The sequence below is a fragment of the Periplaneta americana genome, chromosome 16, assembly GCF_040183065.1.
Source record: "Periplaneta americana isolate PAMFEO1 chromosome 16, P.americana_PAMFEO1_priV1, whole genome shotgun sequence".
In the NCBI taxonomy this organism is placed as follows: domain Eukaryota; kingdom Metazoa; phylum Arthropoda; class Insecta; order Blattodea; family Blattidae; genus Periplaneta; species Periplaneta americana.
This window is the reverse complement of record NC_091132.1, coordinates 177,723,602-177,751,037: the sequence shown is the minus strand read 5'-3', so window position 1 is coordinate 177,751,037 and position 27,436 is coordinate 177,723,602. Positions and strand designations below refer to the sequence as shown.

General features: G+C 35.4%; 2 protein-coding genes across 5 annotated transcripts in view; both read right to left on the bottom strand.

The window, feature by feature from the left end:
• Window positions 1-853: 853 nt before the first annotated feature.
• Window positions 854-15,572, bottom strand: LOC138692068 (gastrula zinc finger protein XlCGF26.1-like). Its single transcript, XM_069814957.1, has 5 exons — window positions 15,463-15,572; window positions 6,733-6,815; window positions 6,154-6,279; window positions 5,761-5,840; window positions 854-3,225 (listed from the first exon to the last, which is right to left on the bottom strand). Exons 2-5 carry the CDS (start codon window positions 6,808-6,810, stop codon window positions 2,151-2,153), a joined length of 1,359 nt encoding a protein of 452 aa, XP_069671058.1. The 5' UTR covers window positions 6,811-6,815; window positions 15,463-15,572; the 3' UTR covers window positions 854-2,150.
• A 486-nt stretch (window positions 15,573-16,058) lies between these two features.
• LOC138692066 (oocyte zinc finger protein XlCOF7.1-like) overlaps window positions 16,059-27,436 on the bottom strand; it is a 48,319-nt gene continuing 36,941 nt past the window's right edge. Inside the window, exon 8 of one of the 4 annotated variants that reach the window (XR_011330004.1) lies at window positions 16,059-16,300. Coding sequence is in view for 2 of the 4 variants with exons in the window: in XM_069814955.1 (XP_069671056.1) it covers window positions 25,731-26,967 (1,237 nt within the window). In the remaining 2 variants the exon portion in view is untranslated. Of the gene's footprint in view, window positions 16,301-22,799; window positions 26,968-27,436 lie in introns of those variants that run through there. The other 3 variants (XM_069814955.1, XM_069814949.1, XR_011330003.1) reach the window with 3 other exon arrangements.

The window sequence follows — 27,436 nt, the reverse complement described above, 5'->3', positions numbered from 1 at the left end:
TTAAATAAATATCCGTACTCACTTCTTAATTACCTTCATTATAGGCTCGTTGCATAATGTACTATTTTTTTCTTGAAAATGTACTCATTTTTAACGAAAAAAATACCATCCTCTCCTCTTAAATAACCAAGTAAATAAAAAAATATGGGTGTAAAGCAAATTATGACGGAGATTTTTCTGACTTAATGTATCGGTTTACTATTAGCATGGCTGGAATTGGCTGTTGGCTGTTGTTTAGCTGTCAAGTACTGAAGAAATTTACATAATATGTAATTATAATCATACCATCAGCTGACAAAATATTTTCTGTTTGTTGTCATTGGTAATTCTTTAGTTGTGAAAATTTATTAAGTTTGAAGAACAGAGCATGAAAATGAAAAGCAATATGCTCAGTAATCGTGCTAAATTTGTAGCTGAAATAAAAAGTATTGCAGAATGGAGCGAAGTTAAGCATCGAAAGAGAGAGGATTTTCTTCCTGTCATATTTGACTACATGAAAAATGTATACTTGCCTAAACACCAGTTCAGAATATGTACTACTATCGCCAGCGTAACATCCCAGGTGTCTCTATGCACAACATTAAAACTAGTGAAATGTCATTTTGTTCTACCATGGCGGGAAGGCCAATAAAAGTCTTAATGAGGTATGTAATTTTCTCCTGCACACTATTTCAATAACTGTGTCCCATCCAGTACACTCAGAACTGTGGGTGTTTTGCGACAGTTGTCTGGGACAATGTAAGAACAACACATTAATCAAATTATTAATGCTAGAGATAAGGCAATCAGACCTTCCCTTCCTCCCTAGAAGAGGATTACAACCACAATATTAAGAATACAATTAAAATTATAATTACAGTTAATATTAAACATATATTTAAAATTAAAGTCAAAGTACTAAAAGATTAACAGATTTAAGGCTGGTTCACAATAAACCGGAAAAGAGAATCGGAACGAAAACGAAAACGGTAAAATTGTTAAAATGTGTACATTTAAATGTGAGCATTCACAATTAACGAAAAGCTTGCCGGACCCCGGGATCGGGAACGGAGAGTTGGCCAAGTTTCAACTTTGGCGTTCAAGTTTCCGATCACAGCCCACTAGATTCATTCTATTGCCATCTAAAAGCTATTTTGTCGTCGTATATTTTGTAGCAAGAAGACCGTGACCTAACCAATGCATTATTTTGTTCTGTGCTGTGCATTATGGAACAGGTTTTATTTGATGAGATTTTAATATTGAGTGTTGAGGAAATCCTCACGTTTATAATAAGCAGCGCGCCTCGTATAAAGATGATGACGTATCTTTCAATAGCTGCATCTTTCAACACCGATCGGAAGCGAATCATATTTTATTACTGTATTGGTTGTATTACACACTACATATTCATGCTTCAATTCAATAACTACTGTTGTGTTCATTTTTGTTCTATTACAAATGTTTCTTCTATAATTATTTTACGTTATGGTAGACTTAAAATAGGTTGTGATAATAAAGATGCATGGGCATATTTATAGTACCGTACCTAATGAAATGTTTCAGTTGAAATTTCGAAGTTGGTTAACCTGTGTTTATGTTGGCTACCTTGTACTCATGAGAGAACACCATTGGTCAATTATACACAAATAACATCAGAATGCGTAATATCCACTTTACACATCGTTATTGACATACATATCGATATGCATAGTCGTCTACGTTCTCGGTTTATTGTGAATCAAAAATTTTCATATTCACGTCCTCTGCTTCTCGTTTTCATTCACGTTCTCGTTCCCGGTTTATTGTGAACCAGCCTTAATAGAAGCTAAACAATTTATTATCGAAGTTAAGAACAAAGAGAGAGTTTCTTCCTGAAGTGCAATTTAAAGCTCGCATAATAAAATTATATAGTGATTAAAGTACGGGATATTTAAATATTTGTTATGAAATATAATTACGTACACGCAAGAATATATACTAAGATGTTCGGGCTATACAAAACGCATTCCACACCCATGACAACAGAATGGCTTCTCAACTGTGTATACGAGAATGCACATTGAGATATTTCAAGAACAAAAAACCCTTTCCTCAAACTTCACAACTAAAAGGCTTCTAACCTGTGGGAGCACATGAAGAACCCTTTGCACAGACGTAACAAATGAATGGCTTCACGCTTTGTGCACGCGGGAATGCTTCTTTAGATTCGAAGACCTCTTATAAGAGTTGCCACACACGTCACAAACGAATGGTTTCTCACCTGTGTGTACGCTTGAATGCATTTTTAAATGTGCGGAGCGCGAAAAACTCATTCCACACACGTCACAAATGAATGGCTTCACGCCAGAATGTAAGAACCTATGGTTATCGAGATAGTTCGAGAGAGAAAAACTCATTCCACATATGTCACAACTGAATGGCTTCTCGTTAGTGTGCACAACTGAATGTCTTTTAAGACTTGATGAGGTTGATAAAGACTTCCCACACACGTCACAACTAAATCGCTTCTCGCTAGTGTGCTGCACTGAATGTCTTTTAAGACTAGAAGAGCTTGATAAATACTTCCCACACACGTCACAACTGAAAGGTTTCGCGCCTGTGTGCACGCGTAAATGCGTTTCGAGGTTATCCAAGTCAGAAAAACTCTTACCGCAGACGTCACATCTGAACGGCGTCTCGTTTGTATGCACGCGTGAATGCTCCTCGAGATACTTGGAGTTTGAAAAGCACTTTCCACACACATCACAACTGAATGGCTTCAAGCCTGAGTGTACGAATGCATGCTCATCGAGATATTTCGAGAGCGAAAAACACTTTCCACAAACTTCACAACTGAATGGCTTATCGCCAGTATGCACCACCGAATGGTTTTTAAGATATGAAGATCTTGCAAAAAACAACCCACACACGTAACAACGGAACGGTTTCGCTCCTATGTGCACGCGTGAATGCTTCTTCAATAAGTTGGACTTTGCAAAGCACATTCCACAAACTTCACAACTGAATGGTTTTTCGCTCGGGTGAACGCGAGAATGCTTTTCGAAATCTCCCAACTGAGAAAAACACTTTCCACACACATCGCAATTGAATTGTCTGTTAAATTTGTGTACGAGGTGATGGCCTTTGAGTCTTGCAGAGTCGACAAAAGACGTTCCGCAAATGTCACAATCGTATTTCTTGCTGTCGCCTTCTTCAGCAGTATTTTCGCAGAATTTGGCAACTCCACTATTATGGCTAACTGCAACACTAACAATTATAAGTGTTATTAGTGGATAGAATGTCTAAATTTACAATATGCAAATCTATACGCCATAAGCAAAGGAATATAGGAGAATTTGATAATGGACATTCATGATAACTTACTTCTGTATAGATTATCTTACAAAAATTTATTAAGTAATTATAGTAATGATAATAACCATAACAGCAATAATGTAAATAATAATAATAATAATAATAATAATAATAATAATAATAATAATAATTATATATTTATTTATTAATATCTATGTGAAGGACAAGAGACATTGGACAATAAAGTCCAAGACAGTGACACAATTAATACAATAACATTAAAAATGGTACAAATTAAATAATGATGATAATAATACTAATAATAATAACAACAATATTAGTAATCATAAAAATAATAATAATAATAAATGCAGTACTAATGGTGGCATTCGTAGTAGTAATATGTGTAGTATTGTCAGCAAGATATTTAATACTAATACTACTAATAATAATAATAATAATAATAATAATAATAATAACTATAATAATAATTATTATTATAACGAAATTTATAACCTTGTACTTGCTATTTGGGAAAAGGAAATTGTACCAGAACAATGGCAGGAGTCCATAATCGTACCTATTTTTAAGAATGGGACAAGACTAACTGAAGTAACTTTCGAGGAATATGACTTTTGATTACGTCGTACAAAATTTTCTCCAATATTCTTTTGAGATTAATTCCATATGCAGATGAAATTATTGGGCAACATCAGTGTGGTTTTAGGTGTAATAGAACAACTATTGACCTGACATTTTGTATTCGACAGATAATGGAGAAAAAATGGGAGTATAAGGGTAAAGTGCATCAGTTATTCATAGATTTCAAAAAGGCATATGACTCGGTTAAGAGAGAAGTTTTATATGATATTCTTATTGAATTTGGTATTCCCAAGAAACAAGTTTGATTAATTAAAATGTGTCTCAGTGAAACGTACAGCAGAGTTCATATAGCTCAGTTTCTGTCAGATGGTTTTTCAATTCACTGCGGGCTAAAGCAAGGAGATGCACTATCACCTTTACTTTTTAACTTCGCTCTAATATGCCATTAGGAAAGTCCAGGATAACAGAGAGGGTTTGGAATTGAACGGGTTACATCAGCTGCTTGTCTATGCAGATGACGTGAATATGTTAGGAGAAAATCCACAAACGATTAGGAAAAATACGGGAATTTTACTGGAAGCAAGTAAAGAGATGGGTTTAGAAGTAAATCCCGAAAAGACAAAGTATATGATTATGTCTCGTGACGAGAATATTGTACGAAATGGAAATATAAAAATTGGAAATTTATCTTTTGACGAGGTGGAGAAGTTCAAATATCTGGGAGCAACAGTAACAAATATAAATTATACTCGGGAGGATATTAAACACAGAATAAATATGAGAAATGCCTGTTATTATTCGGTTGAAAATCTTTTATCATTCAGTCTGCTGTCAAAAAATCTGAAAGTTAGAATTTATAAAACAGTTATATTACCGGTTGTTCTGTATGGTTGTGAAACTTGGACTCTCACTTTGAGAGAGGAACACAGGTTAAGGGTGTTTGAGAATAAGGTGCTCAGGAAAATATTTGGGCTAAGAGAGATGAAGTTACAGGAGAATGGAGAAAGTTACACAACACAGAACTGCACGCATTGTATTCTTCACCTGACATAATTAGGAACATTAAATCCAGACGTTTGAGATGGGTAGGACGTGTAGCAGGTATGGGCGAATCCAGAAATGCCTACAGAGTGTTAGTTGGAAAGCCGGAGGGAAAAAGACCTTTAGGGAGGCCGAGACGTAGATGGGAAGATATTAAAATGGATTTGAGGGATGTGGAATATGATGATAGGGAATGGATTAATCTTGCTCAGGGGCTTATGTGAGGGCGGCAATGAACCTCCGGGTTCCTTAAAAGCCAGTAAGTAAGTAATGATGATAATAATAATAATAATAATAATAATAATAATAATAATAATAAGAAGAAGAATAATAATAATAATAACATGAAGTTACTAAATCCAAAAATCGATATCCACGTAGAATTTCTAATTTCTTTGTTAGAACTCAGGATCTGTGATGGACATGCTGCAGAGACGTAGGACTCACTTCAAAGCTACACACAAAAGCTTACTAGAACTGGGAAAACAACAGGAACTAAATTTCCTGAGTACTTTCCATTACCGTAGTCAATGAAAATGGACAGTGAACTGTTCCCCACTAATGTGAAAAGTTGAAGGCAGGTCTATGCCTTGGTATTTTCTTCGACAGCAGCAACATCAGCTCCACTAGTTGGCAGTTGTAGGAGTGGTAAAGTAGCGGTAGGGCAGGTGTTCGTGATAGAGATAGGATATGATATCATTCATGCCATTTATGTCCGCAAGGTAAACTGCAGTTTTCATATAAAAAATAATCACGTTGAAATTACAAATATTTTTATGTTGTCATTATTTAAATAAAGCAGTAAAACCAACAACAAACTAGGGACTCGTATATTACACTCACCTCTCAGTTAAGACTTCATTCTGTTCTGCTTTTACTTCCAGTTTGACCTCCTTCACTTGATCCATCTCAAAAAACTCTTCCTGTAGCAGAAGATTATGTAAGACACACAAAGACCACAATAAAACATGAAAATCAGGGAGTAAAAATATACAAGTCATCGAATCTTTAACGTAAAGTCAGTGATGGAAAGATTTTGTGAAGTGTCCACTTTGACACTAATGGATTACCAGCAAGTACGGTATATGATTGAAATAAACTAAACAGTACTAGTAAAACAATTAAGTTAAAAACTGGACAGTAAAAATTATCACTGGAATGACTGTAGCAGCTTCATCAGCCAGAAAGTAACAGAGAGAGAACTACCGACCAACACACTTCATAGACTGCACTCACCTCAGCTTCACTCTTCAGCATGGGAACTGCAATTTCCTCAAATAGTATCTCAGACTTCATGTCATATCTGTGGTCTATACATTCAGTTTTTATTTTAGTGACGTCCAAATCTAATAAATTTCCTTCCTGCAACATAAAGAACAAAATAATTGGACAAAACAGTATGAAAGTTTTTCACGAAAACCCGTGACCATTCATAATGTCCGTCCATATTTTTAATAATATGATCAGAAGGACCCACAACAAAATATAAAGGTTAATGTTATTCTAAATAACCTATTATTGATTCAGTTCTAAATTACTTAAATTTCCTTCTGAAAATCCATGTAAGTAAATGAAACGTCAAGGTTTTTGTGTTTGTAATATATTTCCTGAATGTATGTATTTACACCATTTTGTGAGTGTGTGTATTTTATGTGAAATAAAATTCCGTTTGGAACTTCACATTCACAAATTTCACCTTTTTTAGCTGTGTTTCATCTCGTGGAGAAAGAGCAATTAATTACAAAGGAATGCGCTCCCTAGTTATATATGACGCATTTAGAAAATAAATAGGCCTAGTAATTACTCTCAATATACCTCAGATAAAGGCTTCTTCTCTTCTATATCTGCGATACCCATTGGGTCGGACCCAGGTTCCATCTTGATCACGTCCATTACGACTGGAAAAGAAAATTAAGTAACACAGTTATTGAGACACAATATAAATGATTACCGATTTTGGTTACACAGGAAACTTCACAATCTCTTACACTCTGTGCCTCAATATTACCATCTGCGAGAGGAAATCAAACCTTGCCCTTCAATTTATTAAAATAAGTGTCAATTCCCTTTCTCATAATTCTGCTTATACTAAAGTATAACACAATTAACAGTAAGGTTAGGAATTTCAACTTGCGGGGACAAAAATTTAATACTTGAATAGAGAAATGCTTAATTGTCTAAATTATTTACACTAATCGTAATTGATATTTTCTTTTACAGAGACGCATTCTTGGGTTATTACATTTTGTGGAGATCCCTTTCCAGTTTGACCAGGTTCTCGGAAAATGTACTTTCCTGTGGACGGAAGTTTAAAGTTTATCATTGTCGATAATTCTAGCTATATACGTAGGCTCATAACAATGTCACAAGCAATGTACTTAGAGATGGGAAGTTCGATTCATTTTGAAGAATCGGTTCAGTATGAACGATTCCCTAAAATGATTCGTTCATTTGATTCACAGATGTTCCAATACAAGTATGAACGAATTACACACTGGATCTTCATTTCTATTCAGTGATACCTTTCGTTCGTTACTACAGTATTTACTTCACGTTCACTTTTTGCTCAATAGATGACAGCACATTGCAGTTCACTTCATTAGTGGTAAATTGCCACGGTCGTCCACTGGTTGCAAAGATGTATTAAAGACATAGTAGTACATATAGTGAAAGAGATAAATGGGTACTGATATATAAAATAAGGTTAATATCTCCTACATTATGTGACTGTACTGTAATGTTATACAGTTATAATATTTAGGCTACATAATAATTAATCAGTAATGAAAAATAGAGATCAAATAATTAAACAGGTCACAGATTTTACAGTTTGAACACTAAAAGGAAGTTGAGAAAATTTGTATAAAACATAAAAATCCAAGAAAGTGTACTTAATTGGTGTGTATGTTTTCCCTATCTCTTTTACATTTTTTGTCTAAAAATATTACACAAATGGTACAGTTTATGCGTTATAATATTCATAAGTTTTGTTTTTTTAATTTTCCTGTAGGCCTAACTTCATATTTTTAAACTGATCGTGGGCTACATTTTCTATATTTCATAAATGGTTGGCGATTTTATATTATTCTGTTTAGCACAAATATATTTTTTTTAAGTATGTGATAAGGAATACTAGCTTTTGTACCCATGTGATTAATTTAGACGTATGAATATGAACAAGTTAGCCTATATAAGTTTAATTAATTGGATTAAGGTGGAATGGTACCGGTAATTAAAAAATAAATAGTTGATATAATGCGAACACTTTCATTTTTTATCCTTTTTAAAACATTAATGAAATAGATATTCTACTTTAGCAATTCATTATATCCAAACATGGCACTGACAACTTAAATACTACTAGGTTCAAAAAGTTACCGGAATTTTACTACCATTTTTCGTATTAATATATAACAAGGGATATTATACACTTGTTTTGTTGGTAACATTCAGGATGTCATTTCCTTAAAGTTTGTTGGTAATGGCGATTGTTGGTTTTGAGTTGTAGGCAATTGTTTATCATAGTGTTTTGTTTGTTCGTCGCATTTTGTGATTATGTCCACAGAGCAACGTACAAACATCAAGTTCTGTGTTTTGTTACACAAAACTCCTGCAGAGACATTAAGATTGTTGGAAGAAGCATATGGCGAAGCAGCAATGAAAAAAACTCAAGTGTATGCCTAGCATAAACGCTTTTCTGGTGGCCGCGATAGCACGCAGTGGCCGATCAACAACTGCAACAAATGAAGCAATCGCTCAGCGTGTGCGTAATGTTGTGAGGGACGACCGACGTAAAACCATAAAAGAGATAGCAGCAGAGGTCGGAATATCAGTCGGAAGTGTACACAATGTTCTTCACAAGCATCTCAACATGCATTACGTGTCTCAGAAGTTAGTTCCGAAAATGTTGTCGGCAGAACAGAAAGAAACAAGAATGACTCTTGCTGGGGACATGATAAGTATGGCTGATGAAGATTGTGATTTCTTAAACAAAATTATTGCTGGTGATGAAACTTGGTGCTACTTGTACGACCCAGTCCCTAAACGACAGTCATCTGAGTGGAAATCGAAAACATCTCCTCGGAAGCAAAAATTTCCTAGGGACACTTCCAAAGGCAAAGTTATGTTGGAAGTTTTCTTCGACTCTCAGGGTCTCATCCACCACGAGTTCATTCCAGAAGGTCGTACCGTAACGAAAGAATTGTACGTAGAAATCCTCCGTCGCCTCCGGGACGCAGTGAGAAGGAAACGTCCAGAAAAGTGGGTAGAAAACAACTGGTTCCTTATGCATGACAATGCACCTGCTCATCGCGCAATTATTGTAAAGAATTTTCTTGCCAGGCACAACATAACTGCTTTGGATCATCCACCATACTCTCCTGATCTCTCACCACCTGATTACTTTCTGTTTCCCCGTCTGAAAAGTCATCTGAAAGGACGGAGATTCAATGCTGAAGAGGTTATCGCAAACGCGACGAGAGCACTAAGACGGGTTTCACAAAATGGCTTCCAGGCCTGCTTCCAGGAACTCTACACGCGTTGGCAAAAGTGTGTTGTTGCGGAAGGCAACTATTTTGAAGGGAATGCTGTAGAATAGTGTTTAAGGTACGTTGTTTCTATGATACTAGCAAATTCCGGGAACTTTTTGAACCTAGTAGTACATCGTTCTATGCGATTAATAACAGCTGATTTTAACAAAGTTCCTCTACCAGCTACCAGATGTCGCAAATATCGCAGCGTATGAAACGAGCACGTCTGTTACTGGACCTAGGCCTAGGACCTAAGGAACCTGGATTCAGAAAATTCAATGTAGAAAACGATTCATAACGAGTGAGAACCGAGAAGACGTTCGATTCAACTATCGATTCAGGAAGGAATCGATTCATTTCTTTTACTGAATCGTGATTCGTTCGTTCGGTACAATGATTCGTTCATTATGAACGACTCGTTCATAATCTCCCCACCACTAAATGTACTAATTGTATATGCGAGCAAAATATTCTTTGTGGTGTTTATCTATCTATTTGGACAGGTCTATAGATCTAGCGACATATTAATTAAGAGCCAATTCGTTGCGAAACATTCGGTTATACATTTCTCCCACTATTCTGTTCGACTATAATCTATGAGAATATTGGCAAATTATATCCTTCATTCTATCTTTCCAATCGTACGTCACTTTCTCAACTTCAGCGAACTGTTCCCTGGACGATCACGCATTCGATAAGGAGATCATCTGTAATTGGTGTACGTTAACGAAACAGTGTTGCCAATTCAGTGGTTTTCCCGCTAAATCTAGCTTTTTTGGATAACTATCTCGCGGGTGAAATTATATTATCCCGCTTAGCGGGAATACTAGCGGTTTTAACTTTAACATTTCTGAAATGAAATTCATATTAGCATTATAAGCGGCTTTCATAATTACGTTTAATTCGTTCAGTGTATGTTTTGTGAAATAACGGATGTGTTAATGTAGTGATAATTCCATATTATATATGTTACCGTTAAAACACGAAATCCGTCAAAACCAGTTTCAGCTAGTAAAAACTAGTTTAAGAAAATAAAGATAGAAAGTGAGTTTTCGTATAATCTAGAATCAATATCAGGTTAGGTTTGGTTTCTTTAGGTTTTTGTTTGGTAAAAGCCTAAAAAAAACCCCTATACAAATCAAACCTAACCTGTCATTGATTCTAGATCTTAGGAAAATTCGCTTTCTATCTATATATATTTTAAAATTACTTTTTACTAGTTGAAACTGGTTTTGTCGGATTTTGGGTTTTAACGGTAACATACATATAGTGCAATAAGAATTTAAATAGGTTATGTCTGTGATAAAAGTGTTCAAAACTGCTTTATAGCGCCACATTGGGAATGAAAAAAGTGTGCAATATTCGTTACACTGGCGGGTGGATGCTCTACCTTGACCATTATTATTATTATTATTATTATTATTATTATTATTATTATTATTATTATTATTATTATTATTAAAATTGAATAATAAGTATACATTAAAATCTAGAAATATTTGCTAGAAAATCGTGAATTTTCGAAAGTCACCTAGCGGGATTATACGAACTGTTGGCAACACTGTGACTAAACATTTATCCCGGGAATGTGAACCTCTACACACTAATGACGTATCTATATTTTAGCTACTAGCAATTCAGCGATAAGGCATACTGTACGAGTACATACCAATGTAGAGAGTTAGGTAACCGATACGTACAGTAGCCTGCAAATTAATCCGAACACGACATATTTTTACATTTTCTGTCATTGTTGGCCTCACAGCTGCTCATACCGCTTTAATTGACATCTGTAGTACGTGTAATTCCATTGTTGAAGGTCTGTCATTTTTTTTTTTTACAATATGTGACATTTTGCCTGTCGTTTTGTACTTACAAGCATTTCAGTTGTGTTGAAGACTTAATACTGCAATCCTGTGTACATTCTGTCATCTTCACAAATGGATAAAACTCCACGAAAACGGTCTAAAATTATAACATTAGCAGAGCATTCCTCTATGATACAGAGGCAAATTACTGCAGAATGTCACATCGGTTTGGCTACTGTTAATTCGATCATAAATCGATACAGGGAGACTGGATTCATCATACCCCAGAAAAAAAGGAAACTGTGGCCGGAAAAGGAAGATTTCACCTGCAGATGATCGCTTAATTGTCAGGAAAAGTAAACTAAATCCTAGACTAACTGCTGTCGACTTAACCCGCGAGTTAATGGCTACCACTGGGGCGAATATTCACGTCACAACAGTGCGGCGTAGGCTTTTGGAAGCTAGACGAAGGGCTCGTAAGCCTATTAAGAAGCAACTGCTAACTCCTGTTATTTGCAAAAAAAAACGCTTAATGTGGGCAAAATTACATCAACACTGGACAATGAAAGACTGGAAGAATGTACTTTTTTCAGATGAGTCTCATTTCGAGGTCCAAGGCCACCGTGTTTCTTACGTGCGGAAAGGATCCGAAAAAGTAACAGCAGCTCATCTCCAACAAGCACCCAAATACCCCCCTAAAGTAATGTTTTGTGGTTGTTTTACACATGAAGGGCCTGGAGCATTAATACCTATCAAGGGAATGATGAATTCTGACAAATATATTCACTTATTGGAAACCAGAATCGTACCCCAGCTGCAAAAATCATTTCCAGATGGCAGAGGTGTGTTCCAACAAGACCTGGCACCATTACATACGTCTCGAAAAACTACAGAATTCAACAAGAAGAATATTCAGGTACTCCTCTGGCCAGGCAACTCACCCGACATCAACCCCATTGAGAACTTGTGGTCGGTTTGCAAAAGAAGAATGCAAAAAAATGGATTGTTCTACAAAGGAGAAGATGATTTCTGCCCTCATTGGTGTATGGTTTCGCGATGAAGAAATGAAGAATATTTGTGGGAAATTAGTGGAATCCATGCCAAATCGTCTCAGAGCTGTTATTAGGAACAAGGGAGGCCACATAGATTACTGAGGTATGTCTTAGATCCTTTTTTTTTATCCCGTTTGAGTGTTTTTGCATAAGTAATTACGTTGCTGGGATTAATTTGCACGCTACTGTATATTACTCAGCACTTTATAATGGTTAATTAGCAAAGCAACATCTTTAGTACGACTTGTGGCTTCTGGGCCATTCCATGTTAACACCCTTCCCCACCAAAGCGAGAGTCCTTCTATATTTGGTCACACAAAATATAGTGTTAAACCTATAAATGACATTAACTAACAAAAGGTACCAGTGTATCAGTTGCAACAACTTCATCAAACACCAGATTAAACTGTAGAAATTATAAAAAAAATTACAGTATGATCATTTGGTCCATGTAGCATCCATTTTTGGTCCGAGGATAATTTGTGTGCCGTGTATTTGTATTAGTGAGTATATATTAATTACTAAAATGTGACAATTTTGGCCCAGAGTATATACATTTTCGTGCAAGCATAATTGTTTTCGCTTGTTAAAATTATTATGGCATCAAGATAACTAAAATATAATCATTTGGTACAGAGGGTATTCATTTTTTCTGTTCAGATAATTGTTTTAAAATGTTTCTAAAATAAGTATTATACAAATCACTCCAAACAAATATTAATATTATGTAGGATCATAATTTCTTTATTTGCCCCTGTTATGCAAATATAGATATAAATTTAAAAATAATCAAATGAATCTAATTTTGTTGAGGAACCTAATCAATGCAGGTACAATCGTTTTCCTTTCATAGGAATAAGCTTAAGTAAGTGTAAATAACAAACCACGCAATTTAAACTTCCCAGCACATAATATTTTTCCACAGATTACATACTTGTGCGTAGTAATGAATGGTTGTATCGCCGCCATATTGTCCACAGAAGGCGTCACGAACAAACAGATCACGTTTAGATAAAAACGTGAATATTACTAATTTCGAAATACGACCTTCTTCGACAATAATTTCTATTATTACCGGCACTGATAAAGCTCTCTTGCTCGTTCGGTCCAGGCCCCCAAAAACACACTGATCAGGAATACGCACATGAAAATTTTCAGCAAATTTTACTAGATAGACCTACTTACTTTAAAGGTCTCATCAGCATATGCAATTACGGGGGCTTTACTAGGTACAGCACATAAATACTATTCGTTACTAGATATAGCATGTGAATACTATTCGTACAACGCAACTGCTAAAGGAATAAGTGGAGCCTTCTTTGGTCGAGTTCTGTAGACGTGTCAAATGAGAATCGATATGGCTCATAAACTTAATTTGTAGCATATAACAAACAAACATGCATAATATTTTATCACTATTAAAGACAAAATTGAAAATAATAATAATAATAATAATAATAATAATAATAATAATAATAATAATAATAATAATAATGGCTCGGGCGTAGAAATTGGTTATCACGATTTCACTCTAAAACTTGTTTTGAAATTAAGACTAGTATTGTCTGATTCAAAATCAACAAAAATATTTGCGGATTATCCACAAATAAGACAATTTATAAAGAAAAACAGTTGCACTATTTCTTATTACGTTGGGATGGTGTCGTAGAAGTACACTGTTGGCATTATAGGCTCACGCGCATTAATACATAACAGATGACAAGCGCGGAACTTTCAACATCAATTTTCAGACAATCATGGATGTTAGAGGTATATTGGAGATTATATATGTGGAATTATCACTGCATTAACACGTTGATTCATTCACATTACACACGCTTAATGAACTAAATGTAATTATGAAGAATGGAGAAGAAAGTCGTCCACTATCATCTTACACTGAATGGTTCTGGACACGTACACCAAGGCGGGCAACATTTGCAAACGAAATGATACTAAACTTGAGGAATGTTACTACAGGGGTGTAGTATTGTATGACAGGTTTGATTAGGTGTGTATTATGTGACAGATTAAGTTAGATTATGTGTATATTATTATGTGAAAGGTTAGGTTAGGTTTGATTAGGTGTGTATTATTATGTGAGAGTTAGGTTAGGTTTGATTATGTGTGTAGTATTATGAGAGAGGTTAGATTAGATTATATTACATTAGGTGTGCACTATGCGACAGGTTAGGTTAGGTTTGACTAGGTGTGTAGTATTATGTGAGAGGTTAGGTTAGGTTTGATTAGGTGTGTAGTATTATGTGAGAGGTTAGGTTAGGTTTGATTAGGTGTGTAGTATTATGTGAGAGGTTAGGTTAGGTTAGGTTTGATTAGGTGTGTAATATTATGTGAGAGGTTAAGTTACTATGTGAGAGGTTAGGTTAGATTAGGTGTGTTTTATTTGAGGGGTTAGGTTAGGTTTGATTAGGTGTGTATTATTATGTGAAAGGTTAGGTATTATGGGAAAGGTTAGGTTAGATTAGGTGTATTATGTGAAAGGTTAGGTTAGGTTTGATTAGGTGTGTATTATGTGAAAGGTTAGGTTAGGTTTGATTAGGTGTGTATTATTATGTGAGAGTTAGGTTAAGTTTGTAATATTATAGGAGAGGTTAGATTAGATTATATTAGATTAGATTTGTTGTGTATTATGCGACAGGTAGGTTAGGTTTGATTAGGTGTGTTGTTACTGGATAATTCGCAATTTTTTAGTTGATTTCTTATCAGACAGTACTAGTCTTAATTTCAAAACAAGTTTCAGTGTAAAATCGTGATAACCAATTTCTACGCCGGACCCATAATAATAATAGTAACACCAATAGTAATGATAATAATATAACCAGCATACAATAGAAATTTGATCCGAAATTTCAAACTTGTAAGCATGTAATACACAGAGAATATGTGTAATAAAAAACCTGAAACTTATTGAATAATTAATTACAAGTTTTAAATGTAAATATGTACCTTTACCCCATTTCTTACAGTAATATGCAAAGACTTAAAAACGTGCGTCTAGAAAAGGCGGCTGTACAGCACAATGAATTGTAAGCGATACAGGAAATTTTTGGATGTCGTTTCCTCCTACCTTTTTGTGAAATACAATAAAATAGAATACTGCACACAATGCTCATTGAAAATATCACATTTACATACTTGTTTTCTGCTGTCAATTTTAAGCACTGGTGAAGACAATAATTAGCATAGAATAATACGAGCTGCTATGGCAAATTTACATTAGAACATTTCTTAAAAAGTGTAATTAAGACAGCTCGATAGCAATGCACATAGAAGACCGTGACAAAAGGGTTTCTGGATTACTTATGTCCAGTCATTTCAAAAATGTAAACTGGATACACAACACCTATATTCATCCTGCTTAAGGTTTTCCTAAAGCTATAAGAGAAATATCGGGATGAAACTTACAAGACAAGGGCCACGAATCAACATTCCTTTACCCATAAAGATTCCGTTGATTTTGCAAATAATTTTGCTCTGGCTTAGCTTCGTGCATTACCCTGCTACTTGAGCCAGTGACTCGACTTTATTCGCACAGGGGACTTTTACAGTTCAGACTTAAATATCCAGGTGTTTCTTCTGGAGGTCTTGGCTCAGCTTTATAACATCACACTTGTCATATGAGCGAGTTTACTGGATTCCAATGACACTGTGAAGGGACAAAGTACCTTTCCAATATGCAGACTTACATCTTCCGGCGTTTCTTCTTAGGATTCTTAGGCCAGCTTCTCTAACGACTCAACCACCCCGCTGTTATGTGGTAGCTATTGCGTCACGTCGATTTTCGGCTGTTTCCCCTTCAATTTTTTTTTTTTTTTTTTTTCAATGGAGCGGTAAAACCACACTGAGACAAGTGGCGATCAGAGTTGGAGTTTAGATATTCAGTTTTCCTCAGTCCCAAACTCCCTTGCTTTTTAAAGTTTTTCGTCCCTGTCCCTCACTTTCAACTCAATTTGTCCACGGCAATATACAAATGCTGCAAAAAAATAAACGTGACGTGTTACTTCCATAGTATTCCCATTCATGAATCGCATCTCTCTCTCCTTCTAATTAACATGGCAAATGGCCGTTTAGGCGAAAGAAAACCTTCTTTTAATAAAATGTCCGTTTAATTTTACTATTATTATGGCGAAATAGTGTGCTGGATTCGGCTGTAAATCAGGAGTGGATGCAATTTCTGAAGGAGTTTTTTCTGACTTTAAGTTTGGGTTTGCCATTAGCAGTAGAAGCAGAGCATAGTGCATTGGGGGACGAAATTAACAGTTTCTGTATATTCTTATAGGAAAGTTCACAATATAATTTACTAAAATCCTTTGACGTATTTCAGAAGAAGAGAGTCCAGGAAAAAAATGGTAACGAATATAATTATTTTGAGGTCGATATAAGACTTAAAATAACAATTTTTACTTAGACTGAGGAGTGTCTCAATACGCCTATGATGAGCTACAGACTCTCCACATTGCTGTCTTGTAGCGGCAGGTAATGTGTACATACATATAAACTTTATGAATCAGAAATATAGGCTACTTGAAATAATTTCCCCATGGATATCCATTGAAAATTTAAATTAAAAGTTATGAAGAAATAAAACTTAAATTTAATTTTTTTTGTTAAATATTGCTAGGAAAAATTGAAAAAAAAAAAAACACTTCATTTCTGTATTTATTCGTGTAGAACTTCTTGAAACTGGTAGGTGTAAGCCTTAAATGTGTAATAAGAATTTAATTACCAATTTGATAACAAAACGCTTAAATAAATTTAAAGCAGACCCCAAAACTAATAGCACTTTAATAAGTTCTGTGAAAAAGACTAAAACCACCCACTGGAAACCCATGACATTTTTCGGTAATGTATCATACAAATTAGGTAACCTTTTTAGAAAAGAAAAAAATTAACGTAGCATTCCGAAAACAACAAACTTAATAATATAATTCCCAATAGCATTCAAAATTACAATAAATTTGCCAATAGCGGTATCTATCTATTACAATGTAAAAACTGTCCCAGTAAATACGCTGGCCAAACAAAAAGGAATTTTCGCACGCGTTACAAAGAGCACGTCTCTGATTTCATATTCAATAGGAATAAATCAAAGTTTGCCACGCATCTCATTTCCCTTAATCACGAACTTACTGGCATAGAAGAAGCCCTTCAGGTCTTAAAGACTATTAACAATCATAATTATATGAATGCTGCGGAGGAACTATATATTACCACCTATTCTGATAATAATGATAGCTCGCTCCTTAACGAAGAATACCCAAGTTCAAATAACCCGCTGTTTAAAATCACACGCAAGTAACGGTCACTCATCCATTATAGAGATGGGTCGGAGTCGTTCATTGATGCGAGCTAGCTCTTTGGCTCCCGCTCCTTTTGAGGAGTCGTTCATTGAGAGTCGTTCAAAAGAGCGGAGCGGTACACTGCACTCCCTCTTTCTCAACCAGCTCGCTCCTAGTGATCACTCACCCCACCGCTCCGACTCTTCTATGATAAGTGCAGAGCGGGTTGTTAACTGTATGACATAATACACATGCTTCTCAATAGATGCCATTGCAATAGACATTGAATCGGTTTGCATCGGTCTGTGAATGCGGAGAAAAGCTTCTTGTACACGTACAGTAAGGTAAGTTTCCATGTTATCCCAGAGGGGAGAGAGTCCATTTACATTACTTACGCTATTTTACGAACCAGTACCAATCGTGAAGTATCGGTATGTAGTATAAACAGATCAATTAAAAACAGTTCTGAAAGTGTTGGTAAACAGGGACGTCGCTAGGGGGGGTGCGAAAGGGTGCGCAAGCACCCCATAAAAATCGGAGCACCCCTTTCCACACCCCAAAGGGCAACTTGTTAACAAAATACTAGGCATAAATTATTTGAAGAACAAAAACAAACAAACAATTTCTTGGATGTGAAAAAACTGCGTCCCATAGTGTATCGTAATGGATGTGATGAGCAATAATAATAATAATAATAATAATAATAATAATAATAATAATAATAATAATAATAATAATAATAATAATAATAATAATAATAAACAGATATATAGTATGCGCGCAAGTGCATGAAAGAACATTTTGAATTTTTACGTACCACATTTTTACAGCTCGCACCCCATTTTTAAATCTCGCACCCCATCCGCACCTCCCTTGCTCTGATCCTGGCGACGTCACTGTTGGTAAAGTAGTATAAATAACAATTATGAAAGTGTACAATGGTACATAAAAACGGCTGATGTGCAAACATGATCTATTTAGCAATAAGGAGAACAGAAACATGACAATAGGCAACGTTTAAACGCGTCTGTATTGAAGTGTAATTTAAACATCGCACGTCTCACTCTTTGTCATTGCGCATGACCACACTGACAGACGTGCTGCGTATCGTTACAGTTGTAATGGAGCGCTGTGCTGTTGTGGAGGGAGCGGAGCGTTGGGAGTGAGCCAGAAGCAAGAGAGCGAGGTGAAGTTGCCTTGCTCTCCCAAGAGTAGGGAGCGAAATGAAATGAACGACTCGCTCTTTTGTAAGGAGGGAGCGGAGAGCCGCTCCAGAGCGGGAGTCGTTCATTCGAAACGACTCGCTCATGAGCGGCCCATCACTAATCCATTAGTCGTGCCACGTATACAGATTTCGTCATACGCTACCACTTAATGTAAAGATCAGTCGTGTCGCCGTCCTCATGGATTTCAAGACGTTCTTCCATTTTTTTGTAAGTATTGTTTTAGAAGATTTAAATAATACTTAAATGCTTCTAAATACTCTTTCATTCTATCCTTACAATTTACAGGATTTTTCTTGCTCTCCATAACGGCCACACGACCGACCTGTTCGTAGCAACTTCAAATCTATCTTGAAAACTGTATCTGCAATGACAGAAGATTTTGCTGTTCGCTTGGTTCACACACGCCTCTTTCAACACAGTGATTCTACACACATAGTGGTGGCTTTTTGCTATGTTCTATTCTCTGTTTTTAAGTGATATTACAGTTGTAACTTTGGTTTTTAACGTCATATACCAAGTGTTCACTTTTTATAACATGTTCCATTCGACCTACACGACCTGAAGATGCCAATCAAAATTGGCGAAAACGTTTGTTTTTAAATCTGTTTAAATGTTGTTATAACATGTTTTATTGTGTTTTATGTTAAGTATTGACTGAATAGAACTCATTTTTCAATTATCATTGAACTTAACGGAACCAATATGCCTTTGAAATTACTTAAATGTGTGTTTATTTTGTGAACAGAAAGTACGTTCATTAGTGCAATAAAATTACTTGCTGTTGAAGTGCACCGCCAAGAAGAATTCCGAAAGTAGTTAATGAATCCGGGAATCAACCGCAGAGATGTATTGATTATCTGCGTAAAGCACTGTACTTTTATCAGGATTTGATAAACATGGAAATATGGTACCAGGGCAAATGAAATGAAGCAATATTGGCGAATTATTGTGATGCATAAACAGTGATCCCCTGAAGGGCATTAAAACGGTGCGTTTCGAGCGACATTTTGAACATCTGAATGGGTATAAAAATTCTTTGGTCACATGAGTAAAAAAGTAGACTTTTCTGTCGCACCTCGTCACATAAGCCAAATATTTTTTCTAATTTTTGATATAATAAAATTTCCTGTATGTTAACCTGAAGAGGGTCTTACTTTGACAAACATACATTAATTTCATTATTATACATATATTTAGTTAAGAGTTAATCTTGAAAAATTCATTTTTTTGACTTATGTGCCCTTTTCTGCAGTACAAAGAATTATTAATAATAATTTATAGTAATTAATATAATACAATATTATACTAAATATATAAAATAATTTTTATTATTGAAAACTATTTTTAATAATAACTTAGGAATTCATAATCAATTTTATAATCTCCAATATTATATTACGGCATTAAAATATGTTTTAAAAATAATACACAGTACATGATTTGACATTTTTGACATTATCGTTTAAATTTTGAAGTTTTTCAAGCTTATTTACAGAAAATGCCCTCGTGACAAAGAAAATGTGAATACAGGCCCGGAACCAGCAACTTTTAGTACCTAAACGCAATCATACAACTAAAATTATCGTATTGAATTTATTTTTAAGCATGGTAATTGTCAATTTTGACATTTTTTCAGTTCCATTATCAAAATTACAGAAAAATCTAACGTGACAACGAAAATATGAATACAGATTCGGATTCTGATCAATCCAGTTAACTAGAACAAGTAATTGTAGCAGAAATGTCTTTTAACTGCGTATCAGTGTAATAATAATAATAATAATTTTATTTTTATTTATTTATTTAGAATATTAACGTGCAAAAACAACAGGACAAGGCCAATTACAGTTTTGCACGATACAAAACAGAACAAAACAACAAATGATGATGAGAATGAATGATAGAAAATGGCAATGAGATGAAATACAAACAATATAATGGTCTACATCAATCATTGATCAAATAATAATTATAAAATTAGTACAATGAGAATTGAAATAATGGAATAGTCTACATTAATCAATTGACCAAATGCAAGAAATAAAATGGACAAATAATTACTAAAATTAGATCAGTGAGTTAAAAACTCAAAAGATATATTACACATTAAATGGATCCAAGTTGAATCCATGCAAATTAGCATATTTAATGCATCTGCAGACCGGAAAGAGAGATTTAGGATTCTTATTATAAAACAATTTATGAAATCTTAAACCATTAGCAGGAATACGAAGACTGATATTGCTTATGAAAGATTCACAATCAATATCACCCTTAATGACTTTACAAAAAAATAAATAATCAAGATCTTGACGTCTGGTGAACAAACTACCGCAATTGAAATAATTGCATTTAATCTTATAGTTATAATCGGAATTTGGTAAAAATCTATAAGAACACAAGAAAATAAATTTTCTTTGAATATTCTCCAATTTAGCCGAGTCATTGGAAGTAATGGAGTTCCATACAACAGATGCATATTCAAGCTTGGATCTAACCAACGTATAGTATAAAATTAATAAACACATAGGAGTGGAAAAAGAATAAGTTATAGACCTAATTAGACCAAGCATTCTTAACGAATAATAATAATAATAATAATAATAATAATACCTCAAGTGGATTACATCTCTCCAGTATGTATGCGTGCATGTCATTGTAAGTAACCTGAATCCAGACAATTCTCTCCACAATAGCGCTGAGGTGTAACCTATAAACCTGTGATCTTGTTACCGTCAGATGTTTGTCACTGGTTCCAACTCTCAATAGTTCCAAAGTCGAAGCTGCGAGAAAGCGCCATCTCACGTGGTTCATAGCGGATGTGACGTAGGTACGTATATGTGACGACTCTATAGAGTGGAAACGACTGCAAATCAGAAGATTAACTTGAAGGAAAACAAAACTGGGATCTAAAGATTTTCGTGCCAATCACAAGGTATTGTCCGTAAGACTTTGATACTTAATATTTTCATTTTGTATGATTCTCCGATAAGCACGTTGTAATATAGTAATATTGAATTGGGCGAACCGTCTATACTTATCTAGTTTATATTTGGATTAAACATTAACGTTTTCGGCACTTATGTGCCATTTTCAAATGCACGGAATTGCCTTATTACATGTTCAAATAGATACAACTAGTGACATATATGGTATGTACCCTAGATGATCTACCATCGTTTACAAAATAATATATAAATTAAATTAAACACACTTGCTATTAATTAAAATCTAGATAAAAAAAAAACCGAGCACACAACACGTCCAGCCAATGTAAGTAAGTTAATATTTTCAATCAATACATTTAAACACCAGTATATTCACACACATAATAACAACATTTTATGTTCGCAGTGTAAAAGGCTTAACTGACAATCGTATGGTGACAATGATGAATTTGTAACATCCAACCTTGGCAAACCGAAGGAACACAATAACAAGCATCAATGCAACTGATATTACGCAACATTTCATCGTGGTACAATGCTTCGACTTGCGTAAGTGAAACAACATGAATCCTTGATGCGTTAATATATAGCAAACAAATTTTAACATTTTAATACGTGCAACACAGTGCAACTCAAAAAAACATTCAATAGATATGGGAACTGCATGTGATAGCAGCTTCAAGATAACCGTATTGTCACATAAAACAATGTAGATGTAAATTAGTATAGACTTTAATTATAAGTGCCGAAAACGTTAATGTTTAATCCAAATATAAACTAGATAAGTATAGACGGTTCGCCCAATTCAATATTACTATATTTGATACTTAAACTGCTATTTAATCACTGCAGTTTTCCAAGAATAAATGCCCTTATCTTTCGTTAATATTATTGAACGCGCAAAAATTCTCAGATAAAATCGCTATTACAAGTCACAGTGAATTTCCGGAACTGTGACAGTTGAGAGTACAAAACAACAGCCATACCCTTAAATAGAATGGATTCTGGAGTGCTTGTACGCGAGCAAGCGTTACTAAGGTAATGTATTACTCGCACGTGTGGACAGATATGGCTCTTGAAATGTTTCTCGCTTGTGTAAACCTACCTACATTTTGAAATGACTATAGTACGTAAGTTTTTCCCAGCCATTCCACAAGTACGGTTTTTGGTTGTGAGAATGGATTGCTGAGTTTCTAGACAACTCGACTGTGTGTAGATCCTGTCACAAGCATGAAATTTCACACACCCCCCATTCAACAAATTTAAGCGAAAACTTGACAATTGAGGCACCTCATAGCAAAAAAAAAAGACCTTCCACACAAGATCCAACTATATGGCTTCTGGCTTACGAACAATATAGTATACTAGATAATGATTTATTTAACCTGGTAGAGATAATGCCATGGGGCCTACTCTTTCCCCCTTGCAGGGAATTACTTACTTACTTACTTACAAATGGCTTTTAAGGAACCCGAAGGTTCATTGCCGCCCTCACATAAGCCCGCCAGCGGTCCCTATCCTGTGCAAGATTAATCCAGTCTCTATCATCACACCCCACCTCCCTCAAATCCATTTTAATATTATCCTAACATCTACGTCTCGGCCTCCCTAAAGGTCTTTTTCCCTCCAGTCTCCCAACTAACACTCTATATGCATTTCTGGATTCGCCCATACGTGCTACATGCCCTGCCCATCTCAAACGTCTGGATTTAATGTTCCTAATTATGTCAGGTGAAGAATACAATGCGTGCAGTTCTGTGTTGTGTAACTTTCTCCATTCTCATGTAACTTTATCCCCCTTAGACCCAAATATTTTCCTAAGCACCTTATTCTCAAACACCCTTAACCTATGTTCCTCTCTCAGAGTGAGAGTCCAAGTTTCAGAACCATACAGAACAACCGGTAATATAACTGTTTTATAAATTCTAACTTTCAGATTTTTGGACAGCAGACTGGATGATAAGAGCTTCTCAACCGAATAATAACACGCATTTCCCATACTTATTCTGCGTTTAATTTCCTTCCGAGTGTCATTTATATTTGTTACTGTTGCTCCAAGATATTTGAATTTTTCCACCTCTTCGAAGGATAAATCTCCAATTTTTATATTTCCATTTCGTACAATATCCTGGTCACGAGACATAATCATATACTTTTACTTTTCGGGATTTACTTCCAAACTGATAGCTTTACTTGCTTCAAGTAAAATTTCCATGTTTTCCCTAATCGTTTGTGTATTTTCTCCTAACATATTCACGTCATCCGCATAGACAAGAAGCTGATGTAACCCGTTCAATTCCAAACCCTGCCTGTTATCCTGAACTTTCCTACTGGCATATTCTAGAGCGAAGTTAAAAAGTAAAGGTGATAGTGAATCTCCCTGCTTTAGCCCGCAGTGAATTGGAAAAAGCATCAGATAGAAACTGACCTATACGGACTCTGCTGTATGTTTCACTGAGCAGAGAATTACAAGTACAATATTAACATTACAATTAAAATTATAATTACAATTAATGTTAAATTTACAATTACAATGAAAGTCAAAGTAATGAAAGATTACCTGATTAATAAAAGCTAGGCAATTTATTCTAGAGGTTAAGAACAAAGAAAGATTATCTTACTGAAGTACAAATTAAAACTAACATAATAAAACCATACAGTGATTAAAGTACAAAATTATAATAGTACATTATGCAACGAGCATATAATGGTAGTAATTAAGACGCAAGTATGATTGTTTATGAAACGAGCGTCTTAATTACCATTATAGGCAAGTTTCATACTTTTTATGCTCGACCATATTTCTAACTCGAAAGATTTCAAAATTATGGTTATGTGCGAAGTGACCTGAATTGTGAGATGTGCGCAGACGCGAAAGTATTGATTTTTTTCCGAGGCCGAATTTCATTGACCTTGGCACAGAATAAGATGAACATTACTCTGTTATAACCTGAAGATTGATTTAGAATTGAAAAATTGAGATGACAAATTGAATTTATTTGAATATTATTTACAATTAACTCTAATTATTAAGTAACAGAACATAACATTCTGCGACAGTATTGGATTTCCAGCCTCCGTGAGTTTTCGCTAATTGTCTTTCGATTGCATATCCGAGAATAATCGATACTTGCGGTTTTATAACGGTACAAAGGTGACTTGTCATTGGCTGAACACATGTAAGCTGACTTGCCATTGGCTGAACGCCTGTACTTTAATGAATAGGTGTACTTTAATGACATGCATTAAAGGACTGCTACCAGGTGTATAATTACTACATTTCGGCATGGTCGAGCATGAAATATAATTATGTACTCGCATGGCTTCTGGCTTATAAACAGTATAGTATAGTATGCTATATAATATTTATTTAACCTGGTAGAGATAATGCCATCAAGCCTAATCTTCACCCCTAGATGAGAATTACAATTAAAATTATAATTACAATTAATGTTAAATTTACAATTGCAATAAAAGTCAAAATATTAAAAGATTACCTGATTAAAAAAACCTAGACAATTAATTATTGAGGTTAAGAACAAAGAAAGATTATCTTGCTGAAGTCCGAATTAAAGCTAACATAATAAAACGTATTTCACACACATGACAGCTGAACAGATGCTATTATGTATCCATACGTGAATACACATTAAGGTTTTCCGAGCGCGAAAACCCCATTCCAAACACATCACAACTGACCGGGTTTTCCCGAAAAAACATCTGGAGATTAACCGGACGGCCAAAACACTTCCCACACACATCACAACTGAATGGCTTGTCAACGGTGGATACGTGAATGCACATCGAGATATTTTTAGCGCAAAAAACCCTTTCCACAAGCTTTAGAACTAAACGGCTTCTTGCCTGTGTGAACACGTGAATGCTCATGCAAATGTACGGAGAGCGAAAAAGTCTTTCCAAATACGTCACAAAGGAATGGTTCCCCCCTCCTAGTGTAGACGTGAATGCTTCTTGAGATAGCCGGAGTTTGAAAAGCACTTTCCACAAACGTCACAACTGAATGGTTTCGCGCCTGTGTGCACACGTGAATGCCTCTTGAGATCATGAAAACGCGAAAATCCCTTGGCGCACACATCACAACAGAATGGCCTCTCGTTTGAGTGCACGAGTGAATGCCTCTTGAGATCGCAGGACTTTGAAAAACACTTTCCACAAACGTCACAACCGAATGGTTTCTCGCCCGTGTGCTCGAACGAATGCCTCTCCAGATAAGCCAAACGCGAAAATCTCTTGCCACACAAGTCACAACAGAATGGCCTTTCGTTTGTGTGCACGAGCAAATGCCTCTTGAGATCACTGGTCCTTTTAAAGTACTTAGCACAAACGTCACAACTGAATGGATTCCCGTCTTTGTGCACAAGTGAATGCTTCTCGAGATAGTTTGTATTCAAAAAGCACATCCCACATAGATCACAACAGAAAGGTTTCGCGCCTGAGTGCACACGTGAATGCCTCTCGAGATTTGACAATTGGGAAAAACTCTTTCTACACACGTCACAACTGAATGGCTTGTCGCCAGTGTGAACCATTGTATGCACTTTGAAATGTTCAGACCTTGCAAAACACTTCCCACATACGTCGCAACAGAATGGTTTGACGCCTGTGTGCACGCGTGAATGCCTCTGGAGATGTACCAATTGCGAAAAACTCATCCCACACACATTACATCTGAATGGCCTCTCGTTTGTGTGCACGCGTGAATGCTTCTGGAGATAGTAGAACTTAGAAAAGCACTTTCCACACACATCACAACTGATACGTTTCGCGTCTGTGTGCACGCGTGAATGCCTCTCGAGATGTACCAATTGCAAATAACTCTTACCACACACATCACAACTGAATGGCCTCTCTCTTGTGTGCACGACTGAATGCTGCTTCAGATAGTAGGATTTAGAAAAGAACCTGCCACACACGTCACAGCTGAATGGTTTCTCGCTTGAGTGAACGCGTGAATGCTTTTTGAAATCACCCGATCGGGAAGAACACTTTCCACGCACATCGCCATTGAATTTCTTGTCACATTTGTGTATGAGGTAATGGCTTTTGAGTCTTGCAGAGTCGAGAAAAGACATTCCGCAAATATCACAATCGTATTTCTTGCCGTCGTACTCTTCTAGAATATTTCCGCAGAATTTTGCAACTCCACTATTATGGCTAACTGAAACACTAACAATTGTAAGTGCCATTAGTGGAAAGAATGTCTAGACTTCAAATGAAGAAATATATGCCCCATAAGCAAAGTAAAATAGGAGAAATTGATAAAGGACTTTCACCTTCAGTTACTTTTTGTACATATTATCTTTAAAAAATTAAGTAGTAATAGTAATTATAATAAACATAACAGCAATAATGATAGTAATAACAATAATTTTTCATGTAATTATTGGTATTTATGTGCTAGACAAGAGACACTGGACAATAGAATTCCAAGACAGTGATACAATTCAGTCATTCCACGTCAAATCGCACAAAATTAAACAAATTTTGTCATCGATATTTTTGATTGCGTTTATATTTTTTTTACCAACTCTATGGGTCTAATAAAGCAACAAGTCTATTTTTATTTCCTCCTAAGTACACATGTTTGTAAAATATTGCATGTTAAAATTCGTTAAAAATGTCGCACAATGCAACA